The sequence below is a fragment of the Podarcis erhardii genome, assembly GCF_964252035.2.
Source record: "Podarcis erhardii genome assembly, chromosome: 7".
In the NCBI taxonomy this organism is placed as follows: domain Eukaryota; kingdom Metazoa; phylum Chordata; class Lepidosauria; order Squamata; family Lacertidae; genus Podarcis; species Podarcis erhardii.
This window is the reverse complement of record NC_138511.1, coordinates 35,702,562-35,722,952: the sequence shown is the minus strand read 5'-3', so window position 1 is coordinate 35,722,952 and position 20,391 is coordinate 35,702,562. Positions and strand designations below refer to the sequence as shown.

At 42.6% G+C, this 20,391-nt stretch overlaps 1 protein-coding gene across 3 annotated transcripts in view; it reads left to right on the top strand.

Annotated features, from left to right (window-relative positions):
* The window catches only part of ZNF423 (zinc finger protein 423), a 336,467-nt gene that overhangs the window by 67,900 nt on the left and 248,176 nt on the right, over positions 1-20,391 (top strand). For all 3 annotated transcript variants that reach the window (XM_081870154.1, XM_081870153.1, XM_081870155.1), the window contains one exon: positions 9,289-9,348. In XM_081870154.1, coding sequence (XP_081726280.1) covers positions 9,289-9,348 — 60 coding nt within the window. The remainder of the gene's footprint in view (positions 1-9,288; positions 9,349-20,391) is intronic.

Genomic DNA, 20,391 nt, shown 5'->3' with positions numbered 1-20,391 from the left:
GTGCACAATATTTGTATTGCTACTGGGGCATATTTTGGACTGGATTGTGTCCAGTGGCTTGTGGCTTCCTAGCAGACATCACCAGTATACAGGGTTTGTTTATATTATTAATTATCGTTACAGTGCTTTCTGTGTTCTCAGCCTTGTAAAAACTTGTGTTAAGTTGTGGGTGACCAAGACCACCCATAGAGATTTATGGCTTGGGAACTCCAACATCAAAACCAAACCCTCTCCCCTTCTCCACTGTACCATGTTGTTCTTTAAAAACCCTTTCATAAGTTCCTTCAGATTGTTGTGGGAGAGCAAGAATACTGTATTGTGAAGCTGGCATGAAACAAGCAGCTTAAGTGTACAGATGAAGTGTGCTTATTTTGTTTAACAGTTGGGTGAGGGAGTAGGCCTGGAGAACTTGTGTCCCTCTACGTGTTGTCAGATTCCTGTCAGTCTTAGCACGGTCAGTGGTCAAGGGTGCAGTGGCGGAAAGCAGGTGAGGGTGGGGCTGGCGTGCATCCCTGGGGTGTGGCGCCTCGCCCACAGAGGCGTGATGTGCATCCTGGGGGCGGGGCATGCCATCTGTGGGGGCGGGGCGCCCAGCGTGGATGGGGGGCGGGCAGCTGTGATGGCACCCCACTGGGATTGCGCTGCCGGGGGTGGTGCGCTCTCCCGCACTCCTCTTCCTCTGCCAGTGCAAGGGTGATAGGATATGTAGTCTAGCAGCGGTTGGGAGGCCCTATGTTTTCTACCCCCAATCTAGAGAACTATTCTCCCTGATAGGCTATACTTCTAAATATAATTTTTCTTTTCAAATTTGAGGGATTGGTTCAAAAATGCACCACCATCACTGTTTGCATGGTACACTTCAGGAGGGACTTCACCTCGTGAGCTGGGAATGTTTGGCTTGGCTCTTACTTACATATCAGATTCATTTTTATAAAGAAAAAGGTATGGAAACTGTGGCATAGGCCAAAGTTTCTTGTTTGTCGCTCCCAGCAGGCCAGAGCAAAATGGGAGCGAGTCAGCAATGTGAGCTACTATGGTCTCTATAGTAAAAGGCGAAAGATTTATACGATCTGAGGTGAAACCAGAGTATGCCTTAAACTTGTGAGCTACTATGGTCTCATTCGTGGTCAGGCATAAATTACGATATGAGCTTCAGCCCTTTGTCAATTCAGACACACACCAAACCATAGTTACATGTTCTTAAACCATGGTTTAGCATAATGTCTGAATTTGAGTCAAAATCGCAGTGATTCTGATTTCTTCCCTTCTATGTCTAGAAAGCAGGAAAGAGACAGATTTCTGTGGAATAATAATGCCCAGGAGGATTTAATAGCCCATAATTTGACCTTCTCGGCTAAATATGCTAGTGCTGTTTTTGTTTGTTTGTTTGCTGTTATCATAGCTGTTGTTTCTTCCACATATTTCTTTCTTTCTGCCCCTCCCTCTCCATTTAGTCTAAATTAACTGTAAGGACCAGTCCTATCATTGGACAATGTGAGGGGGTGCCTTAGGCAGCAGATTCTGAGGGGTTTGGAGCAGGCAGGTGTGTGTGTGTGTGTGTGTGTGTGTGTGTGTGTGTGTGTGTGTGTGCCTCCTAAGCTAGCTGCCTCGAGTATGTTGGAAGATCCTTCCCATTCCCTGTATTGAAATACATTTAGTGGCAGTGTGGTTTTCTGAACATGTGTTGGCATGGGGAGGCATCACATTGGCCTTCTCACCAGGCAGCCAAATGCCCTGGAACCACCCCTGCTAACTCATTGTGCGTGTGTGTTTCACCCCTACCTCCTTGACCGCTACCTCCTTGACCAGGCTTCAGCTGCCTGGATTTCATATCCTCTTCCTTGTCCATTCAGAAAGCTGGTTTCTGCCAACAGAACAAAGCATTCACCAAATCCAAGCATCTGCCCATCCGCATTACGACTTTGCTGGAGAACCTGTGTGAGTTTAGGCTGTGAACTAGCTAAATAAGCTGTGTAAAATGCTCCCCCCCTTGTCTTTTTTATGGGTTTGCTCAGCCATGAAAGGGGTGATGCATAATGGTCCCATTAAGGAGTGGCAGGGAAAAACTGGCAGAGGGCCACAGCTCACACTGCGTCTTGCAATGAGGTTTAGGAAAATGCCCGATAGCCTGTTCTTCAGCTCTCCTCCAAAAGCTAAAGAGCAGTTGAGCTTCGAAGGAGAGCTTACTGACCGGAGATTCTTGAACCTGAAAGTGTCCTTAAATCAAGTGATGTATTGTCTTTGCTTGCAGATGCTGTGGCATTTCTGTCAGGCTGTAAGCTATATACCGGCCTGCTTCCCCCTCCCACTTTGACGCACAGGGAAGCCTGAGACTGCAATGGTATGGGGTAGACTGAACTGGCAGAGGTGCTCTGCTCAGCCCTAGGGGAGAGCAATAGCTCAGTGGCAGAGCCCATGCTTTTGATGCAGAATGCATGGTAGAAATCAGGTAGCAGATGATGGGGGAAAAGAGCATCTCTTGAGACTCTGGAGAGATGCTGCCAGTCAGACTCAGTATAAAGCAACTTCATGCATTTTATATGTCAGGGTGTTGGTTGGGTATATTCATTCATTTAATGTTGTTTATTTAAAAGCATTTCTTCTTTGTTTTTTAATTTATATATTTTTATTTTTTATTTTTAAAATAATTCAACATTAATACACATACAAACATACATTTCATACAACATACCTACCTACATACAACATACCTACAACATACCTACACTCAATCCCACAGATAATTCCCATCACCATCCACCACCCCTCATCCTTTCAGTCTACTCAATTGCAATTTCTTTCCACTTCTATTACTTTCTTTCACACACCTTTAACCTAATTTCATACTTCTTTTTCTATTACACATTGTTATCCATCTTATTTAGTATTCCAATATTTGAAATGAAACTTCTAATAGGAGTTCTGATTTTTCGATATAGTTTTGCAAGTATCTTTTAAAATATTTATTTAAAAGCATTTCTAAATCACTGAATAGTGAAAATCTCTTAAGCACAGAACATAGAAACATTGCATCATAAAAACAACGTAAGGATACAATATAAAAGGTAAAGGTAAAGGGACCCCTGGCCATTAGGTCCAGTCGTGGCCGACTCTGGGGTTGCAGCACTCATCTCGCTTTACTGACCGAGGGAGCTGGCGTACAGCTTCCGGGTCATGTGGCCAGCATGACTAAGCCGCTTCTGGCGAACCAGAGCAGCGCACGGAAACGCCGTTTACCTTCCCACCAGAGTGGTACCTATATATCTACTTGCACTTTGACGTGCTTTTGAACTGCTAGGTTGGCAGGAGCAGGGACCGAGCAACGGGGGCTCACCCTGTCACGGGGATTTGAACTGCCGACCTTCCGATCAGCAAGTCCTAGGCTCTGTGGTTTAACCCACAGCGCCACCCGTGTCCCAAGGATACAATATAAAAACCAGTAAAAGAGTTTTAATTAAAGAAAGAAGCAAAACTCATTCAAAATATGAATTCTGTAACGATAGTCATGGAGGCAAAAAGAAATATATTTTTAAGATGCCTGAAGTAACTGATGGATAATTCCTCATGTGTGTTTTTGCAGAGTTGGTTATAAGCTGTCACCTGGGCGACTTCAGGTATGTTCACCTGAAAGTACCATAGTTATCCAGGTCTACCTAACGTAGTTCTGCAATCTGTGTGGCAGCAGCGCTATGGAAGTGTTGGTGGGTATTCCTTTTGTTAGTTGTATTCAACAAATTCTTAAGCCACCTTCCTCAATAAGTGGGCAAAGGCTACTAGCCTTCAAAAAGTTTACTGGCCTCTTGGGGGTTAGCAGAGGAAGGTTGGAGAGCTCTCTTTGTCTTGCAGCAGCCTGCTGGATTTCTATGCTGGGGTAGGGGGGGTTTCTCTCCCTTGTTTCTTTGCTGTGCACAGAGGAAGGATTGGGTCATTCGTCCTTCTCCTGTGCCAGCTCAGCCACATGGCTGCATGGAATTCCGTGTGTTTCCTTGCATGCAGTTCCTTCTGCTACTGCTTAAGTACAAGGCTTCTTTAAACACAATGCTTGACCAATAACCGAATCTATGGTAAGGATTGAGAGGGGTGGGAATAATTTGTTTGCTTCACATTTTAATGCAGACCTATCAAATTCACACTTTCTGAACCAATGTGTAAAGTGGGACACTTTGAAATTTGCACCTTCACAGATTTTATGTTGTGGTTCTCCAACCAGATTCAGAATCCTAACACCCCAAATGTGTACATTAGTTGAAATAATATGAAAAGAAACTCAAGAGTGTATGCATTAGGCAAAATCATGCAGAAAGAATACATATATTAGGAGACATGTGCGTGAAAAATGTGTGAGTTTTTCATGTGGAATTTTTAACACAAAATGACCGGAAGAGTGTGGAAAGGGAGTGAACTGAAATTAGAGGTTGAAAAAATGAGGAACAGAAATTGAGAGATCCATCCATTCCTAACCTATGGAAGACAATATGTGCAAAATAGATCTTTATCCATAGAGGGTATCCACATTAAGGGTCTTCTACAAAAAGCAGAAAGCTGAAATTTTGTGCCCACATAGTCCAGGGGCTCTGATTGCCAGTAAAGTTAACACAGCCACACATATAAAAGAGTAGTGTAAACTGGGTAATATGTGGTGACAGTGGCAGCAAATCTTGTGATGCATTTCTACACATTGGGAATTTCATGAGGTGGCCGGATGTAGCATATAAGACTCCGAGCAGAGACATTCCTGGGAATCTCTCTCCTCACGAAAGAACCCGACCTAGTTTTGCAATCTGTCAACAGCTCTGGGGAAGTGGTGTTGAGCAAGGTGGTGTGGACACGTTTTTTTAGCTGTGTTGGTTCTGAATGGAAGGAATCTTTCAAATGGGTCAGAAGCCTTTTTAGGAGACTGGAGTGGGGAGTGGTTGTTGTCCCTTTGAAAGGAAAGACTCTTCCCTAAAAGCAGATGTTTCGGTCCTGACAGGGAAAGGGCTTTAATATGGCTCCCATTTAGCTGAAAAGCTAAAGTGAGGCAGTCATGCTTGGGCGATCTTGGAACAGCAAGGGATAGTTGGACAAATCTCAACACTGGCTGTGCCTTCCAAACTGACCATCTGGCTGAGATTTCTGGATCTAAAAAGCCCTTTTATTTTATCAGTTGTACAGAAGACCCTCACTGCCATAGAAGGAGCGCAAAAGCTGCTGTTAATTATGCTCTCCCCATTGATGTAAATGCCTGTGAGAGATCAGTGGTAGAGCACATGCTTCATGTGCAGAAGGTCCCAGGTTCAGTCCTTGGCATCTCCAGGGAGGGCTGAGGATGACCTCCTGAGACCACAGAGAGTCACTGCTGGTCAATGTTGGCAAAGCTAAATGCAATAGTTGCCAGACTTTCATAACTAGGCAGTTTCCTATTTTCCTGTGACTTGCAACTATCAGCAAAACACAAACAGCTGAAAATAAAAGTGAAATGTGCAAGAATAAAAACTGAACAAGCCAATAAACACATTGACTAACATTAATTTGAAAGCATCTTAAATATCTTTAAAAGCTGGAGAGGATAGACTTTGCTGGTCATGTAGAAGGTATCAGAGATGGTGGACTTGCACAGTGTTTGGGGTCTACCACAGAGGAGGCCCCTCTCCTCTGTAGCCACCCGCCTGGTCTCAGAAGGCATGTGGAGATCTGAAGGTGATCTAAAGGGGCACACCTAGCAACTCAGTTCTGTACCTTTTAATAGGTTCCATGGTCTCTTTTTCTTTCAATAAATGCCTGTGTCCATTGCTGTGCTGCGAGCAGAGTGGCCACCATGTTTGTGCGTGCCCAAGAGTCCCGTGCTTGTTTTCGTTCATGGATGTTTCATTCTGCAAGTTGTCCGCAGCCAGTGCCTGTGTTAAGTCATGTGAGCCATGACTTCACCCACACCTCCCAGTTGGCCCCCATCAGTTATTGTTGGGGGTACCAATTGGACACCAATATGGGAAAACACTTCAGCTGTGTTCAGCAATGTCTCTTAGGCCATAGTCACACCACACATTTAAAAAACTACACTTTCACTTTAAACAGTCATGTCTTCCCCCAAAGAAGTTTCAGAAGTTTCAGAACAGTAGTTTGTTAAGGGTGTGGAGAGTTGTTAGGAGACACTTATTTCCCTTCCAGACCAACAATTCCTAGAGTGGTTAAACAATCAAAACCTCTTCCTAGGGAATTCTGGGAATTGTGGCTTTGTGAGGTGAGCAGGGGTCTCATAACCGTTTTCTGTATTTTTAACGAACTTTAGCTCCCAGAATTCTTTGGGGGAAGCCATAACTGTTTAATGCGTTATCATAATGTTGAAAATGTATGGTGTTAGTGAGAAGGGCAAAATATTATCGCTTTCCTCCAAAGGCGAAAAGTAAATGGAAAAGAGAACAAAATACATCAGAGTCTCTCTCTCTCTTTCTCTCTGTGTGTGACATGACTTTATATGTGTGTCAGAATCATAATTTCCCCATTTGGATGACTTGCTAGTAGCTGAAGATTAACGTCTGATTTTATACATTTTCTGAGCAGCGGAAGATCTGAGTCCCCATGGCTGCTTCCCACACGACTCCAATAATGTTTGTAGGATAGACCGGGAGATCAGCATAGAGAAGCAATCTCACCAATGTTGTCCCTAACCCCAGAGCCCAACGGTGTTGCCACTGGAAGCAAACAATTAGTTTCTTAACCTACCTGCAATTCCATCCTACAAATGTTAACTAGAGTATATGAGATCAGCCATGGGGGAAATGGTTCCTGTACTACTCCAGGAACCTAAATTGGCCTTTAGTTTCAGACAGATAGTCTGCTCAAAAAGAACATTAATTGGAGTTGTTTAGAACTATGATAGTAAAGTTGTTTTCTGTCTTTCTCGCACACTGGGTTATTTTCTGTGTTAGGGTTGTGAAAGAAAGCTCTTTCACATATATGCTCAGGAGGAAAGCCAAGCACACCAATGTCGTGGCAGTCTGTTGAAAAGTGTTTAACTTTGCTTCGGAGGTGCTTCTGAAGCACTGTGTCTTTCTTGAAGTATTAAAGCTGAATGACCCACTGCTTAAGGACTACAGCGGTACCTCGGGTTACATACGCTTCAGGTTACATAAGCTTCAGGTTACAGACTCCGCTAACCCAGAAATAATGCTTCAGGTTAAGAACTTTGCTTCAGGATAAGAACAGAAATCATCGGCGGCACGGCCCCATTAGCTAAAGTGGTGCTTCAGGTTAAGAACAGTTTCAGGTTAAGAATGGACCTCCGGAATGAATTAAGTACTTAACCTGAGGTACCACTATATAGCAGTTGAGGTGTCTGCCCAAAGTCATGCTGCTGATGTGAAGTTCTGCAAATTATCGTGCATGGTTAGCTGTGTTTACTGTTAGCACTTAGATAGCATTTCCTCTAATAGTGAACTGTGGTGGTTGAGTACCTATTATTTTGGGAGTGAAATGGGGCCACCCAAAATAAGGTAGCAGCTTCTACATACTTGGGGGATACCTTTGCAATGCAGAAAGTACAGAAACTTGTGAACCAGAATAAAAATTTTCCCCATTGTTTTTTGTTCATCATGGTTGTGAACAGCAGTTATTCAGGCACTCGCCCTCCCAATACAGTTTTGTTACTATACAACAGGATCCCCAACGTAAGAGGCTAAATATTGGTTTCATTAAAGAGCTGAAATTGTTCAGTAGTTCTGCCATAAAAATACTCTTCCATCAAAAGTCCATAAATTGCAATAGTTGAGTATTGATTAGAGTACATTGGACATTTATCATTCATATTAAAAAGTCTGTTACTTTTGTTCCAATTTCTTTTTAACCCCCTCTGCATCAATTTGGTAGGCTAGCAACAAGGTTGTTTTGGGCCCATGGGGGAAAGTGGGGCAATAGGCTTCTAGGAAATAAAACAAAATTAATCTAAAGGCCATAACTGCTTTAAGGTCTGATTTCTCTCTCTATATATAAAATGTCCATTATACCCAGTTGAAATTGTGTGTGTGAATAAACTTAAAGGTGTTGCCGTGGCCCATATGGTAGAATCACAATTTGAGGTTCAGTTAAGAGCCAGAGTGTCTTGTGATCCAATAGCTTGTCTGTATATTTCCTTTGCAAACAGATTGGACTTTGTATTTGAATTTAGTAAAGCTTCCACTAAACTAAAGCAGCCAAACTGGAATTTTAGCTACTGGTTGCTCTGGCTTTGCTGAAGGGATACCAGTTCATTTGAGATGCAGATTTATTATTTGATGGGGACACAAAAAGTTGCCTTGCATAGAGTCAGATCATTGGTCCATCTAAGCTTTTGTCCCAGCTGACTGGCAGTAACCCTGGAAGGTTTCAGACAGGGGTTTTCCCCACCTCTGCCTCAGGACGAGAAGGACTGAACCTGGGGCCTTCTGCATGCAAAGCATATCCTCAGCCACTAAGCTGTGGCTATCCTGATTGGAGCAAAATGTGCAAAGTATGTTTAATGCAGGTCAGCTCCAAAATTTTGTGCAGTGCAGTTAAAACAGTTCCCCTTCCCCTCAATTGTTACACTATTAAAGCACAAAACAGTAAGGCTTGAACATTTGCACAATACACCCAAAGGCTTGCTGGGCCCACTGGGCTGAAATATTGATATAGATCAGGGATCTGATCCCTGCTTCATTTATCCTCAGTTCTCTCTGAGTGATCTGAGAGTGTGGGTGGCCTATCTTGCAGGGTGGTTGTGAGGATGAATAATTCTAAAGTAGCTTCAGTGCTCCCCCCCAATGTTTAGGGGTACTCTCATTTTGAAATACTGCCCCTCAATGAGGCCAAACTTAGATTCACAAAATGTTTAGGTGTATGCGTACCCCTGCATCCCCTCAGAAAAAAGCACTGTGTAGCTTGCATACTTGAAAGCACTGTAGGCAGGTTTTAATAATGACTTGGGTGGGTCGCCGGTCAGATATATATTTTGTTTCCATGTGAGCACATTACCAAATGTAACTGCAGAAATTCTCAGTTTACCCCCGGGGTTTCCTGTGGTGTAAGGCAAGGGTATCAAATGTGGTGCCCTCCAGATATTGCAATAACTTTTCCATGGAACAGGCTTTCCCAACCTTTCCCCATCTCAGTGTTGTTGGACACCCCTGACCATTGGCCATGCAGGAGCCCATGGGAGTTGGAGTCCCACCACATTGAGAGGGCACCATGTTGGCCACTCAACAGGTCAGCTGTTTTGAATAATGTGTTAGGTCCGTTTCTCTTTTATCCTGCCCCCTGAAACTTACTGTACTTTTTTTCTTCTTCTCTTCTCAGTTGAAGAAGGCGAGTCATCGGATTTCACTTTGAACTGGGACTCGTCCGTGACCCAATCAGGTAAAGGTGGTGGTTGTTTCATACAGGAAACTGCTTTTTGTGTGTGTTGCATTCCTGCCTTTACTCCCAAACCTATCGGTTGCAACTCAGCTTCTTAGATTGGTTCCATATGTCCAATAAAACCCATTACATACAAAGACTAATATACTCTTATCCTCCCAGGAGCCATTCTTCCTTCTGGTGGGCACATTGAATCGGGTTATGACTTTCTCAGGTATGGCTGCTTTGAAGTCTCCTGCCATGGCCACCGTTGGACCTTCATTCCAATATAATTATAAAAAGTGACCTTTGATGGGATTTCTCCTCCCCCCCTTTCAATCTCAGCGATGTAACGTTTGTGTGCTTTCTGTTTTTTGGGAGAAATTGCAAAGCGGCGGAATGTGTCGCTGTTGATGAATTGATGATTGGTTCATTGGTAAAGGGCCAGGGCTCGCTTTTCTGATGATGTGCAAAGGCTTTGAAATGAAGATAAAGTGTAACGACATTTGAGGTTCTGTGTGCTGGCAAGGTCCAGGACTCCTTCAGTAAAGAATGTAATGGAACGGGGTTCTTTTGGGGGAATTTGTTTGGCTCTAACGGTAATTAAATCTTTCTGCAGGTGCAGGGAAGGTGAATATGAATGTACAGTAGAATCCAAACTTGCTATCTGTTTTTTTAAAAACAAAAACACCCCCCCCCCAACCTCAGAATGGCTGTAGATCAGGAATAGGTAACATGGTTGGCTTGCAGCTGTTGTTGGACACTTTTATGGAGTGACTTCTGTTACAAGGAAAGGTTGCAATGTTTGGTACTCTTTAACTATACAGAAAAAGCAAGTAAGGGACATGACAGAAGTCTATAAAATTATGCATGGCATAGAGAAAGTAGATGGAGAAAATATTTTCTCCCTCTTGCAAATAACACTAGGGTGGTTTTGGGAGGAAGGGTATTAAAATGAAATGGATAAGATGGCCATTGGCCATGATGGTGGATATATTGAACCTCCATGTTCAGGGGTAGTTATGGCTCTGAATATCAGTTGCTGGAGAGCATCCTCTGGAGAGTTTTAGGGGCTTCCTAAGGGGATTTTCTCAGGCAATATGAAAACTCAGATCTCATCCACAATATTTATTTACTTATTTATTAATAAAATTTGCACAGTGCTTTCAAGTGTTTGAAGCATTTCACCTGAAATCTGATGCACAGCACCCTGTAAGGTAAGTTGAATCATTCCCCATACTGCAGAGGAGGGGGCATGGTGGCTGAAAGAGAGTAGCTTGCCTGTGGCCACCTAATGAGTTGATGGCAGGGGCAAGATTCGAAATGGAGACTTCCTGGTTCACAGCTCTGTTTCTTAGCTACTGTATTAAACCAGCACTCCAAGCTACCTCTCATATGCTACCTTTGAGGGCAAGCCCTTCCAGGGAGTCATTCTTTTAAAGTCCCTTTCATCTTTACATTCTTGTTTAGTATCGTTGCACGACTTGTAACCCAGAATATGGCTGCCCCTTTAAGGTGCAACCCAGTGAGCCCCTTTTTATTTGCGTGGATAGGTTTGCCTGCCAACCTATGCAAAGCGGCCCTTTCTCTTTTTCTGAAAGGAGCACTTGCCATGAATCAGCGCAAAATTGTTTTTTTTTTTTAAAAAACTTGGGTGGTTCCAGAAAGAAAGAATGCAAATGAATGCCTACTTTGTGATTTTTCTTTTCTTTTCTGGAATTGTCATGGTGAAGAGCACAGATTAGTTTTGGTTTGCTAGAAAATATTTTCCTATGTACACATTCTCCTCTAAGCATCTTATTTTTCAGTTTATGCAAAGCATATGCTGCAGCATATATTTTCCTGGGCCACAACTTCCCTGCACCCGGTATGGCTGTGTTTGAACAACTTTTTTTTTACAGTTCTTTTGATGGCGAGTATTTCTGCTCTGAAAACCAACTGCTGGCTGCGAGACAGAAGGCCCCTTTGTGCCTGGAGCTAACAGCGCATTAACAAACAAAATACAAAATTAAAAAAAAACTTCTGGGTCTCTTACTGGATCTTAATCTCAAGCAGTAGAAGACCAGATTCTCCAGCTACCTTGAATTATATTGAGCGACAGGCAAAGCAACGACATTATATGGGAAACCCCCTTGCCCCAATTCAGAACACTCCAATTTGGGTTTTGGGGAACGTTCTTGAAATCTGTGCTCCCCCCTTTTTGGATCAAGGTGGCAATTCCATGCACACCTAATTTGGGAGTAAGTTCCGTTGAGCTCACTGGGACTTGGTTCTGAGGAGAGAATCATGCACTGTAAGATGTACCACTCTGTTCACTTCCACGCCATACATTTATAGCACATTTAACACATAATTTAAAGAATCTTGGGAAATGTAGTTTGCTAAGGGTACTGGGAATTGTAGCACTGTTGGGGGGTGTAGACTGCAGCTCCCAGAATTCTTTGGGGGAAGGCCATGTGCTTCAAATGTATGGTGTGGGTGTGGCCAATTTTAGAATAATAGAATCATAAGGGACCACAAGGATCATCTAGTCCAACCCCCTGCAATGCAGGAATCTTTTTCTGAAAGTGGGGCTCGAACCCATGCTCTACCAACTGAGTTATCCCAGGAGAGCAATAGAGTTGCCAGTGTTCTTTCCGTAGATTTCTCTCATTGTGTGGGAACTGTTGTGGCATGACTTCTTCTCGCGTCACCAGAGTACCAGGCCGCTGGAAGCTGGGGCCAACAGTGCAGGATAATGTTGTGGCCTGGGGTTCACCCATGAGGCTGAGAACTTACTGCGTCACTCAATGTGACATGCGAAGGAGATGTGATGCAGAAGAACTGGTGAATGTGAGGAGGAGGTTCACCCTCATTTGTTGGCCCTCTTTGTTCAGGACAGATGAAAGAAAGTTCTTCTTCCTGGAGCACATAGTTATTAAACTATGGAAGTCGCTCACACGAGGAGGCAGTGATGGCTGCTGACTTGGATGGCTTTAAAAGAGACAAATTCATGGAAGAGAAAGCTATCAATGGATATGAACCATGTTGGCTATGCTCCGCCTCCACAGCTGGAGGCAGTAATGCTTCGGAATACCAGTTTCTGGAAACCACAGGAAGGAAGAGGACTCTTGTGCTCAAATTCTCCTTGCTGGTGTTCCACAGGCACCTGGTTGGCTGCTGTGAGAACAGGATGCTGGATTAGATGGGCCATTGGCCTGATCCAGCAGCCTCTTCTTATGTCCTTATCTACTGCTGCTGCTGCTGTTGTTATTATTATTATTTATTCATTTTGTAAGTTCTTTATAAAACTTAACAGTAAGGGTGGCTTTTTGGAACTTGCAGGTTCAGGAGCAGACTATCTCTGTTTATTGGTTTCTTGGGGGTGGGGGTGGGTGATCTGCCTTCATGCCCTGCTTGTCTGCTTCTTGGAAGCATCTGATTGGCCACTATGGAAAACAGGATGCTGGACTTGGGGGATCTTTTGTCTCATCCAGCAAGGCTGCTCTTGCGTTCTGTGTCCTGCATTAGCTACACAATTCATAGCAGTGATTGGCGAAGTTCTGTGCAGGCTGCAGAAACCAAGCCCCTGCCCTTCACCCACCCTGGCTTCTGTGGTTACGCTTGGCATTTCTCCTGCATTTCCAAGCTTATGTTGCAGAGGCTTAAGGACTGCAATTTAAAAAAATAAAAAATAAAACAAAGTTCTGCAATGTTAGTTTTGTCTGTGGCTGCAGAACTGCAGAGTCCCCGTAGCTCTGTGGCAATTCTTGGTGTCACCTCAATGATACCAGTTTGTCTGTGTCTGTGCAGGAGGATAGTGTGGTGCCCAGCTCCCCACACTCAGGGAGCGATGCATCCGAATCTCTGAACGTGTGTGCAGTTCAGTCTTCATGCTTTCTGATGTGCAAACAGAGAAAGGGAGTGAAAGGGAGATCCTGTTAATTTAAAACATCTGGCAGAATGATTTGGTTTCGTGGACTTTTTCTTCTTTTTTTTGAAGTGGCAGAGGCAATGGCAGGGGAGAGGAGAGAGAGAGCAGAGGGTGCGGGGAGATGTTGTTGATTTGGGCCGGGGCACAAAAATGAAAAGTGAGGCATGTTTATTCCCCCGTTATTGAAGTTCTACATCACTTTGCTGGTGCTAATGCAAACAGGAAGATCATAAAGGAACATAATGAAAGTCTTGCACACTGGGACCATGGGGCTGGTTTCGGTTACTGAATATAGCTTTGGAGACACCCCACGCAATGGAAAGCAACTCCACAGTATTACTCCACTATATATTATGGCTTTTTAATGGTTTCTCCACATCCACCTCTACTCTTGTATAGCTTTTCCATCTTATTCCACTCAGAAGCTTCATGTAATCTTTTTCTTTCTTTTATATGCTGTTCAGTACAGCCGAACAATATAATTGTGCTTGACTTTTTTTTTAAAAAGTACAATTCTATCACTCAAATCTTATTAAAAAATTAAGGGGTGTCCATATCATTTTTTTGATATGTCTCATTATAACCAAGTGACAGCATCCAGAATAATAGATTGGGAGGGGCACAGAAGGGGCAAGTTTTTGGTGGGGTAGGGTAGAGGTTTGCCCTGCATGTTAGATTGCTGTAAGAGCGATAAATTAGATTTTATGTTAACAGTTCCTTGCTAAACATATTTTCCTTTGGAGTATCTCTCATAGATTTCAATGGTATAACTTTCAAGTGAGCATGTTCAGGACTGCAAACATCATTTTCCAGTGCTATTTTTTGAGAAAAAGAGGTGCTGGAACTCACCATGAGCACCTACCTTGTTCTCTTGTAATGGCAATGACGACTGCCTAAGAGGTGCCAGAACTTAGTTCCAGCTGAAAAAAAGCTGTTATTTCCTGTTTTTGATGCTGTTATAATTACTAATAGTGTTTTTCTTTTAGGTAAATGCAGAGGTCCAACAGGGGGGAGTCAGCTGTGTTGGTGGGGGAGGGAGTGTACCACTTATCGCTTTTTACTCTTGGCTATTTCTTACTGTACATTTCCATCTAAGGTCGTACCTTGGAAGTTGAACGGAATCCGTTCTGCAGGTCGGAGCAAAACATTACAAATTAAGGGCATTTGCAGATGACTTAGTGTTAACATTGCAACAGCCAGAGGCTAGCACCAAAAGAGTGTTAGAGTTAATTGAGATATTTGGTCAAGTGGCAGGATTTAAATTGAATGAACAAAAAACAAAAGTGCTGGAAAAAAACTTAACAATGAAAGAAAAAGATAGATTTCAGAGTGAAACTGGTTTGGAAATAACGAAAAAAGTGAAATACCTGGGGGTGAATCTAACATCTAAGAATGTTAACCTATTTAAAGATAACTATGAAAAATGTTGGACAGAAGTGAAGAAAGATCTAGATATATGGTCTAGGCTGAGACTTTCCTTGTTAGGCCGAATTGCTGTTATCAAGATGAACGTATTGCCGAGGATGTTGTTTTTATTTCAGACACTACAGATTTTGGACAGGATGGAGTGTTTCAAGAGGTGGCAGAAAGATATCTCCAAATTTGTCTGGCAGGGCAAAAAGCCCAGAATAAAGTTTAAGATTTTAACAGATGCGAAAGATAGAGGGGGGTTTGCCCTGCCAGACTTAAAACTCTATTATGAAGCAGCAGCTTTCTGCTGGCTGAAGCAATGGCTACTTCTTGAGGACACAGACATTTTGGATCTGGAAGGGTATGACAATAACTTTGGTTGGCATGCGTATTTATGGTATGACAAGGTAAAGGTTCATAAGGGCTTCAAAAATCATATTGTCAGGAAGGCATTGTATAATGTTTGGATTCGATATAAAGATTTGTTGGAAAGTAAAACTCCCAGGTGGTTGTCACCAATGGAAGCCAAGGCAGTGAAAAGGCTTAATATGGACACCAACTGGCCAAAATATTGTGAAATTTTAGAACAAGATGGTGAAAAGTTCAAACTTAAGAGTTATGATAAGCTGAAGCATAAAGTTCGAGATTGGTTACATTACCATCAGATAAATGAAGTATTTAAGCTAGACAGGAAGGTAGGATTCCAGAAGGAGAGGTCGAAGTTAGAAACAGAACTGTTAGAACCCAATACTAAGAATTTGTCTAGAATGTATAACTTGTTGCTGAAATGGAACACTCAGGATGAAACGGTGAAATCAGCTATGATTAAATGGGCACAAGATATTGGTCATGATATTATGTTTGCTGACTGGGAACAGTTATGGACCACCGGTATTAAATTTACGGCATGTAGTGCCTTGAAAGAAAACATAATGAAAATGATCTATAGGTGGTACATGACCCCAGTCAAGCTTGCAAAGATCTACCATTTGCCCAATAACAATTGTTGGAAATGTAATGAGTCTGAAGGAACCTTCTATCACCTTTGGTGGACCTGCCCAAAGATCAAGGCCTACTGGGAAATGATCTATAATGAAATTAAGAAAGTCCTTAAGTGGACATTTGTAAAGAAACCAGAGGCTTTCCTCTTGGGCATGGTCGGCCAATTGGTACCAAAGAAGGATAGAATATTCTTTATGTATGCAACTACAGCAGCAAGAATTCTTTTGGCAAAGTATTGGAAGATGCAAGAACTACCCACTCTGGAAGAATGGCAGATGAAGGTGACCGAATTTATGGGACTGGCAGAGATGACCGGCAGAATCCGAGACCAGAGGAAGGAGGCAGTGGAGGAGGATTGGAAAAAATTTAAAGTATATCTTAAGAACTGTTGTAAAATTTTGAACTGTTAAGATGTCAAGGGGTAAGAAACAGAGAATTACAGCTGTAATCGTTTAAGTTGAGAAAATCCAAAAAAGTTAAATGAAAAAATTGACTGAAGGGTTGCTAAAAAATTGCAAAACAAGGATGCAGTGAAGCGGAGGTACGGGGAAGTCACATTTTATTTATTTCTCTGTGTTTTTCTTTTCTTTTCTTGTTTTCTGTCTTATGTTTTGGAAACTAATAAAAATTATCTTTAAAAAAAAAAAAGGAAGTTGAACGGAATCCGTTCTGGAAGTCTGTTTGACTTCCAAAACATTTGGAAACCAAAGCGTGGCTTCTGATTGGCTGCAAGAAGCTCCTTCAGCCAATCAGAAGCTGTGGAAGCCCCATCGGCCATTCAGCTTCCAAAAATCATTCAAAACTGGAACATTCACTTCTGGTTTCTGATCATTTGGGAGCCAATTTGTTCGAGAGCCAAGGCGCTTGAGAGCCAAGGTACGACTGTATTTCAGCTAGGTTTTACTCAGAGTAGACCCATTGGAATGGACCTAATTTAGTCATGATAATTTCAGTGGGTCTACAAAGAGTAAAATCTAGTTGAATACTTAACGTTTTGTTTAACCCACGATCAATTAGCAAACTTTTATTATTACTGTTTTAATAATTTCATTTGTTAGGTGCGTACTACAAAAATGTTTCAATGCAACTTGCATACAAAAATTACATTGCAGTACAAAATAAGGTTTAAGAACGACAATAAGCACTGAAATTTATCATTGACCAATTCTGAAAGCATCAGACAGACACCCCACTTCCCTCCAGCCACGTGATCAAGAAATAAATTTGCCAGCTGCAGCACCCACAGAGATATTCCCATGCATTGTCCAGTCATTGCAGTGGAGGAGAGGGAATTGTAAAAAGAGCCGAATTCCAAGATCGTGACCCAGCCATGCTTGAGAAATGTAGGGAATGGGTGCACAGATGCCTTGAGTTGACCTGAGGCTTGCTCAGTTGACTTAAAAAGACAATAGAATTGCGAACATCAAGCAACATGTTCTAAATTTACAGGCAGGATCCTGCATACGCAGGATCACTTAACATAGACTTAGCTATGTCTAAGCTGTATAGAGGTGGTGAGTATGCATTGCTGTTTGTATCGAAGCTCCCTGTTTATGGAATGCTCTCCCCAGGGAGGCCCGTCTGGTGCCAACTCAGTCCTTGTTTTGCCCCTAGGCAAAGGTGTTGTTGTTTCCCTGGGCATTTGGGCAGCTACAAGGATTGGATGTTTTAATATGTTTATGTATTTTTATTATTGCATTTTACTCACTTCGTGCATTGCTGAAGAACTTCTTGTTGTGAGAAGCAATACATAAATCCAGTAAACCTAATGCAGAGCAGGGACGGACTTAGGTCATTTTTGGTAATATAGTGCCTTGAGCGAGGCCAAAGTTTGGCTCCACCAAATAGATCTTCTCAGTTTTGGACCCCCTCAGCTCTGCATCCTAAGCCCTAAATCCAATGCTGCACAAGGAATATGAATAAGTGCTTTTCTGGATCTGATCAAGGTCCAGCCCTCTGGTTTCTTTTAAAAAATGCTAGCAACCAGGAGATGTTGGCTCCTCCACTAGAAATTGGTCGGTGCTTCATCTGTGGATGGCAGTGAACAAACCAGAAAACATTTAGGAAGAGGGACAATGCAAGACTTGTATTCATCAGGCCAATCATGGGAAGGCTTAACAGGGTGGGGATTTCAAGTGAAGATTCCCCAAATAGCTACAGATCACAAGATCCTACACACATTGTTGAAACAGCTTTATGCTGAATCAGACCTCTGATACATCTTGCTAGGTGTTAATAATTCTGAGGGCCAATTCTCTCCAGATCAACCTTCATAGTCTCCTGGCTCTGCTACCTGAAATTTGTTGTCACTAGAGATTCTAGATCTCTAGATTCTAGATCTCTAGTGGGGCTTCCCTCATACAAAGCTTGTGCCCCACTGCTGAGCCGGAGGCTTTCCCTGTGTTGTGATGGTGCCATTTTATTGCGCTGGCATCTGTAAAAGATGCATACAGAAAGCATCTAATCTGGAAGCAGTTTTGGTGGCAATCCATGGAAATCTGAATTGTGATGAGATTGACTCAGACACCCGCTTTACCATGGGGAAACCCTGGCATTGCAATGGCCCCCAAGTTCGCTGTGGCTCTGCTTCTATGGGGTACTTGTATGATGACAGTGTATTTGTGCAGTCACCAATGTTAGGAATGTAACCTCGACTGAGCAAATGTCTCATGCCAATGTTTTCTATATGTTTCCTTGGAGCCTGTTCTTTCCAGCACTGTGCAGTGCAATGCAGCCATGGTGGTCTTTCAATTCACATGCAGAGCTTATAAAATGTGGCCTTCTGGAGTTTACAGTCTCAGCAGGACCAGAGAGGCAGCCTCAGATAGCTTGCTGTGAGTGGAGGTTTAAGAAAGTTAACTGTATGGTTGAAGATGTAGTAGTGGCTACCAACTTGGATGGCTTTGAAAGAGAAAAGGGGAGATCCATGGAAGATAAAGCCATGAGTGGCTACTAGCCTTGATGGCAATGTTCTACCTCCATTGTTGGAGGCACTATGCCTCTCTTAACAATTGCAAGTGGGAGGAGCACTATTGCACTGCAGTCCTGCTTGCAAGTTTGCCATGGGGATCTGCTTGGCTACTGTGAGACCAGAATGCTGCACTAGATGGGGGTTTGGCTTGATCTAGCAGGGCTTTCTCTTAACCTTGTTTTCCATCTGAACTTTGGCAATGTGATTACTGATTTCTGACTCTTTGTTTGAAACAATAATGAGCTAGATGGACCCATGGCCTGGCTCTTAATGAGGATCTCAGGGTCTGGATGGCTTATGAATGTGTGTGTTGTTGTTTTTCTAATAACCACATTGTGGTTTTAGTTTCAATGGACAGAATGGTATTCTCTTTGTGCTTGCTGCGACTTAAGAGATCTGGCTTTCTATTAAATAGTGGTTCAGGAACATTTTATTGTTTAAATACACCAACATCTTACCCGGGCAGGAGGTTGTTTTCCCAGAGGGTGCATGCGATAGAGCTTGAGTTCACCTACTCTTTTCACGACACAACAATTGTACAATGTACTGCTTGCGTGCACATTTGATGCGAGTCACCAACAAAGGGGTAGGCTAAGGAAGGAGGTGTCAGGGGAGACTCCTGAAAAGATGATGGCCAGGGAAGCATTTGCTGGTCAGAGTTTGTAAAAAAAGAAAGAAAAAGAGGTTTTTAAAAGTCCTCCCCCCCCCCAAAGATTTAATAGTTGTCTGGCCAGCTTATTGCATTACACTGCTACATGGTTGTTGTAATATATCACGGGTGCATTATCTTGAGGAGCAACAAGGGACATGTTAAAGAAGCAAAGAAGTCTTACTAAATATATAGAGAATTTAAGGCATTTTTAAAGACTTACAGGAAGTTTAAAGATATATACAGCTTGCTGGGGAGTTTCTCATTAGCCTTCGTAGGCAGCCTTTGGAGAGTGGGGTGGGGGAGAAAAGGTTCAAAACAGTTATTTAGTCTTTTAATATTGATGAACATTTGAGTGCCTTTCTTGTTCATATTCATAAGAATGATATCACAGACTCAAAGCCATAAATGTAGAGGTGGTTGTTGTTGTTTGCCCCTCCTTCCCCACTATGGAGTAGGCATTATGTTAACACACATTATTATATTGTTGGGGAAAAGGGAGAAAGTGGCAAGGTCTTTCGCCTTGTCCTTTTTTGTAACCTTTTTTTGCGATAATATGAATAATAAGAAGAAGGTGATTTTCTGCTGGATCAAAGCGTTATTATAGCTGGGACATTTATATGTGTTTTGTAATTTTGATGTGCCTGTTTGTATGGAAAATGGTTATGCATGCTGATAAACAGTTTGTTTTTGTGTATGCATTTCTGCTTAGGAATGCTAATAATTAAGTGGTATATAAAGGCCAAAAGAAAATAAACAATCATTTTTGGTGCAGTTTCAATGGATAGCCAGTGACCACAACTTTCTTTGGGTTTCAGGACCATCAGGACCTCACAATTCTGGTCGCCTGCGTTTATTTTATCTCTCCCCCCCTTAAATTTATATCCCACCCTTTTCTGTTATGGGACCCAGTTGTTGTTGTTCTCTATTTGACTTCTTAGTCATGTAATAGGAAATTAAAAAGTCTCTAAGCGACTTACAACAAAAAAGGCATAGTATAAAAACAGACATTACTCAAAATGTCACCCATCTAGACGCTGGTACCTGCTTAGACCCCAACCTGCTTAGCTTCAACAAGGCTGTGGCTTCATTTGCCTTCAGACCATACCAGGCTATTCT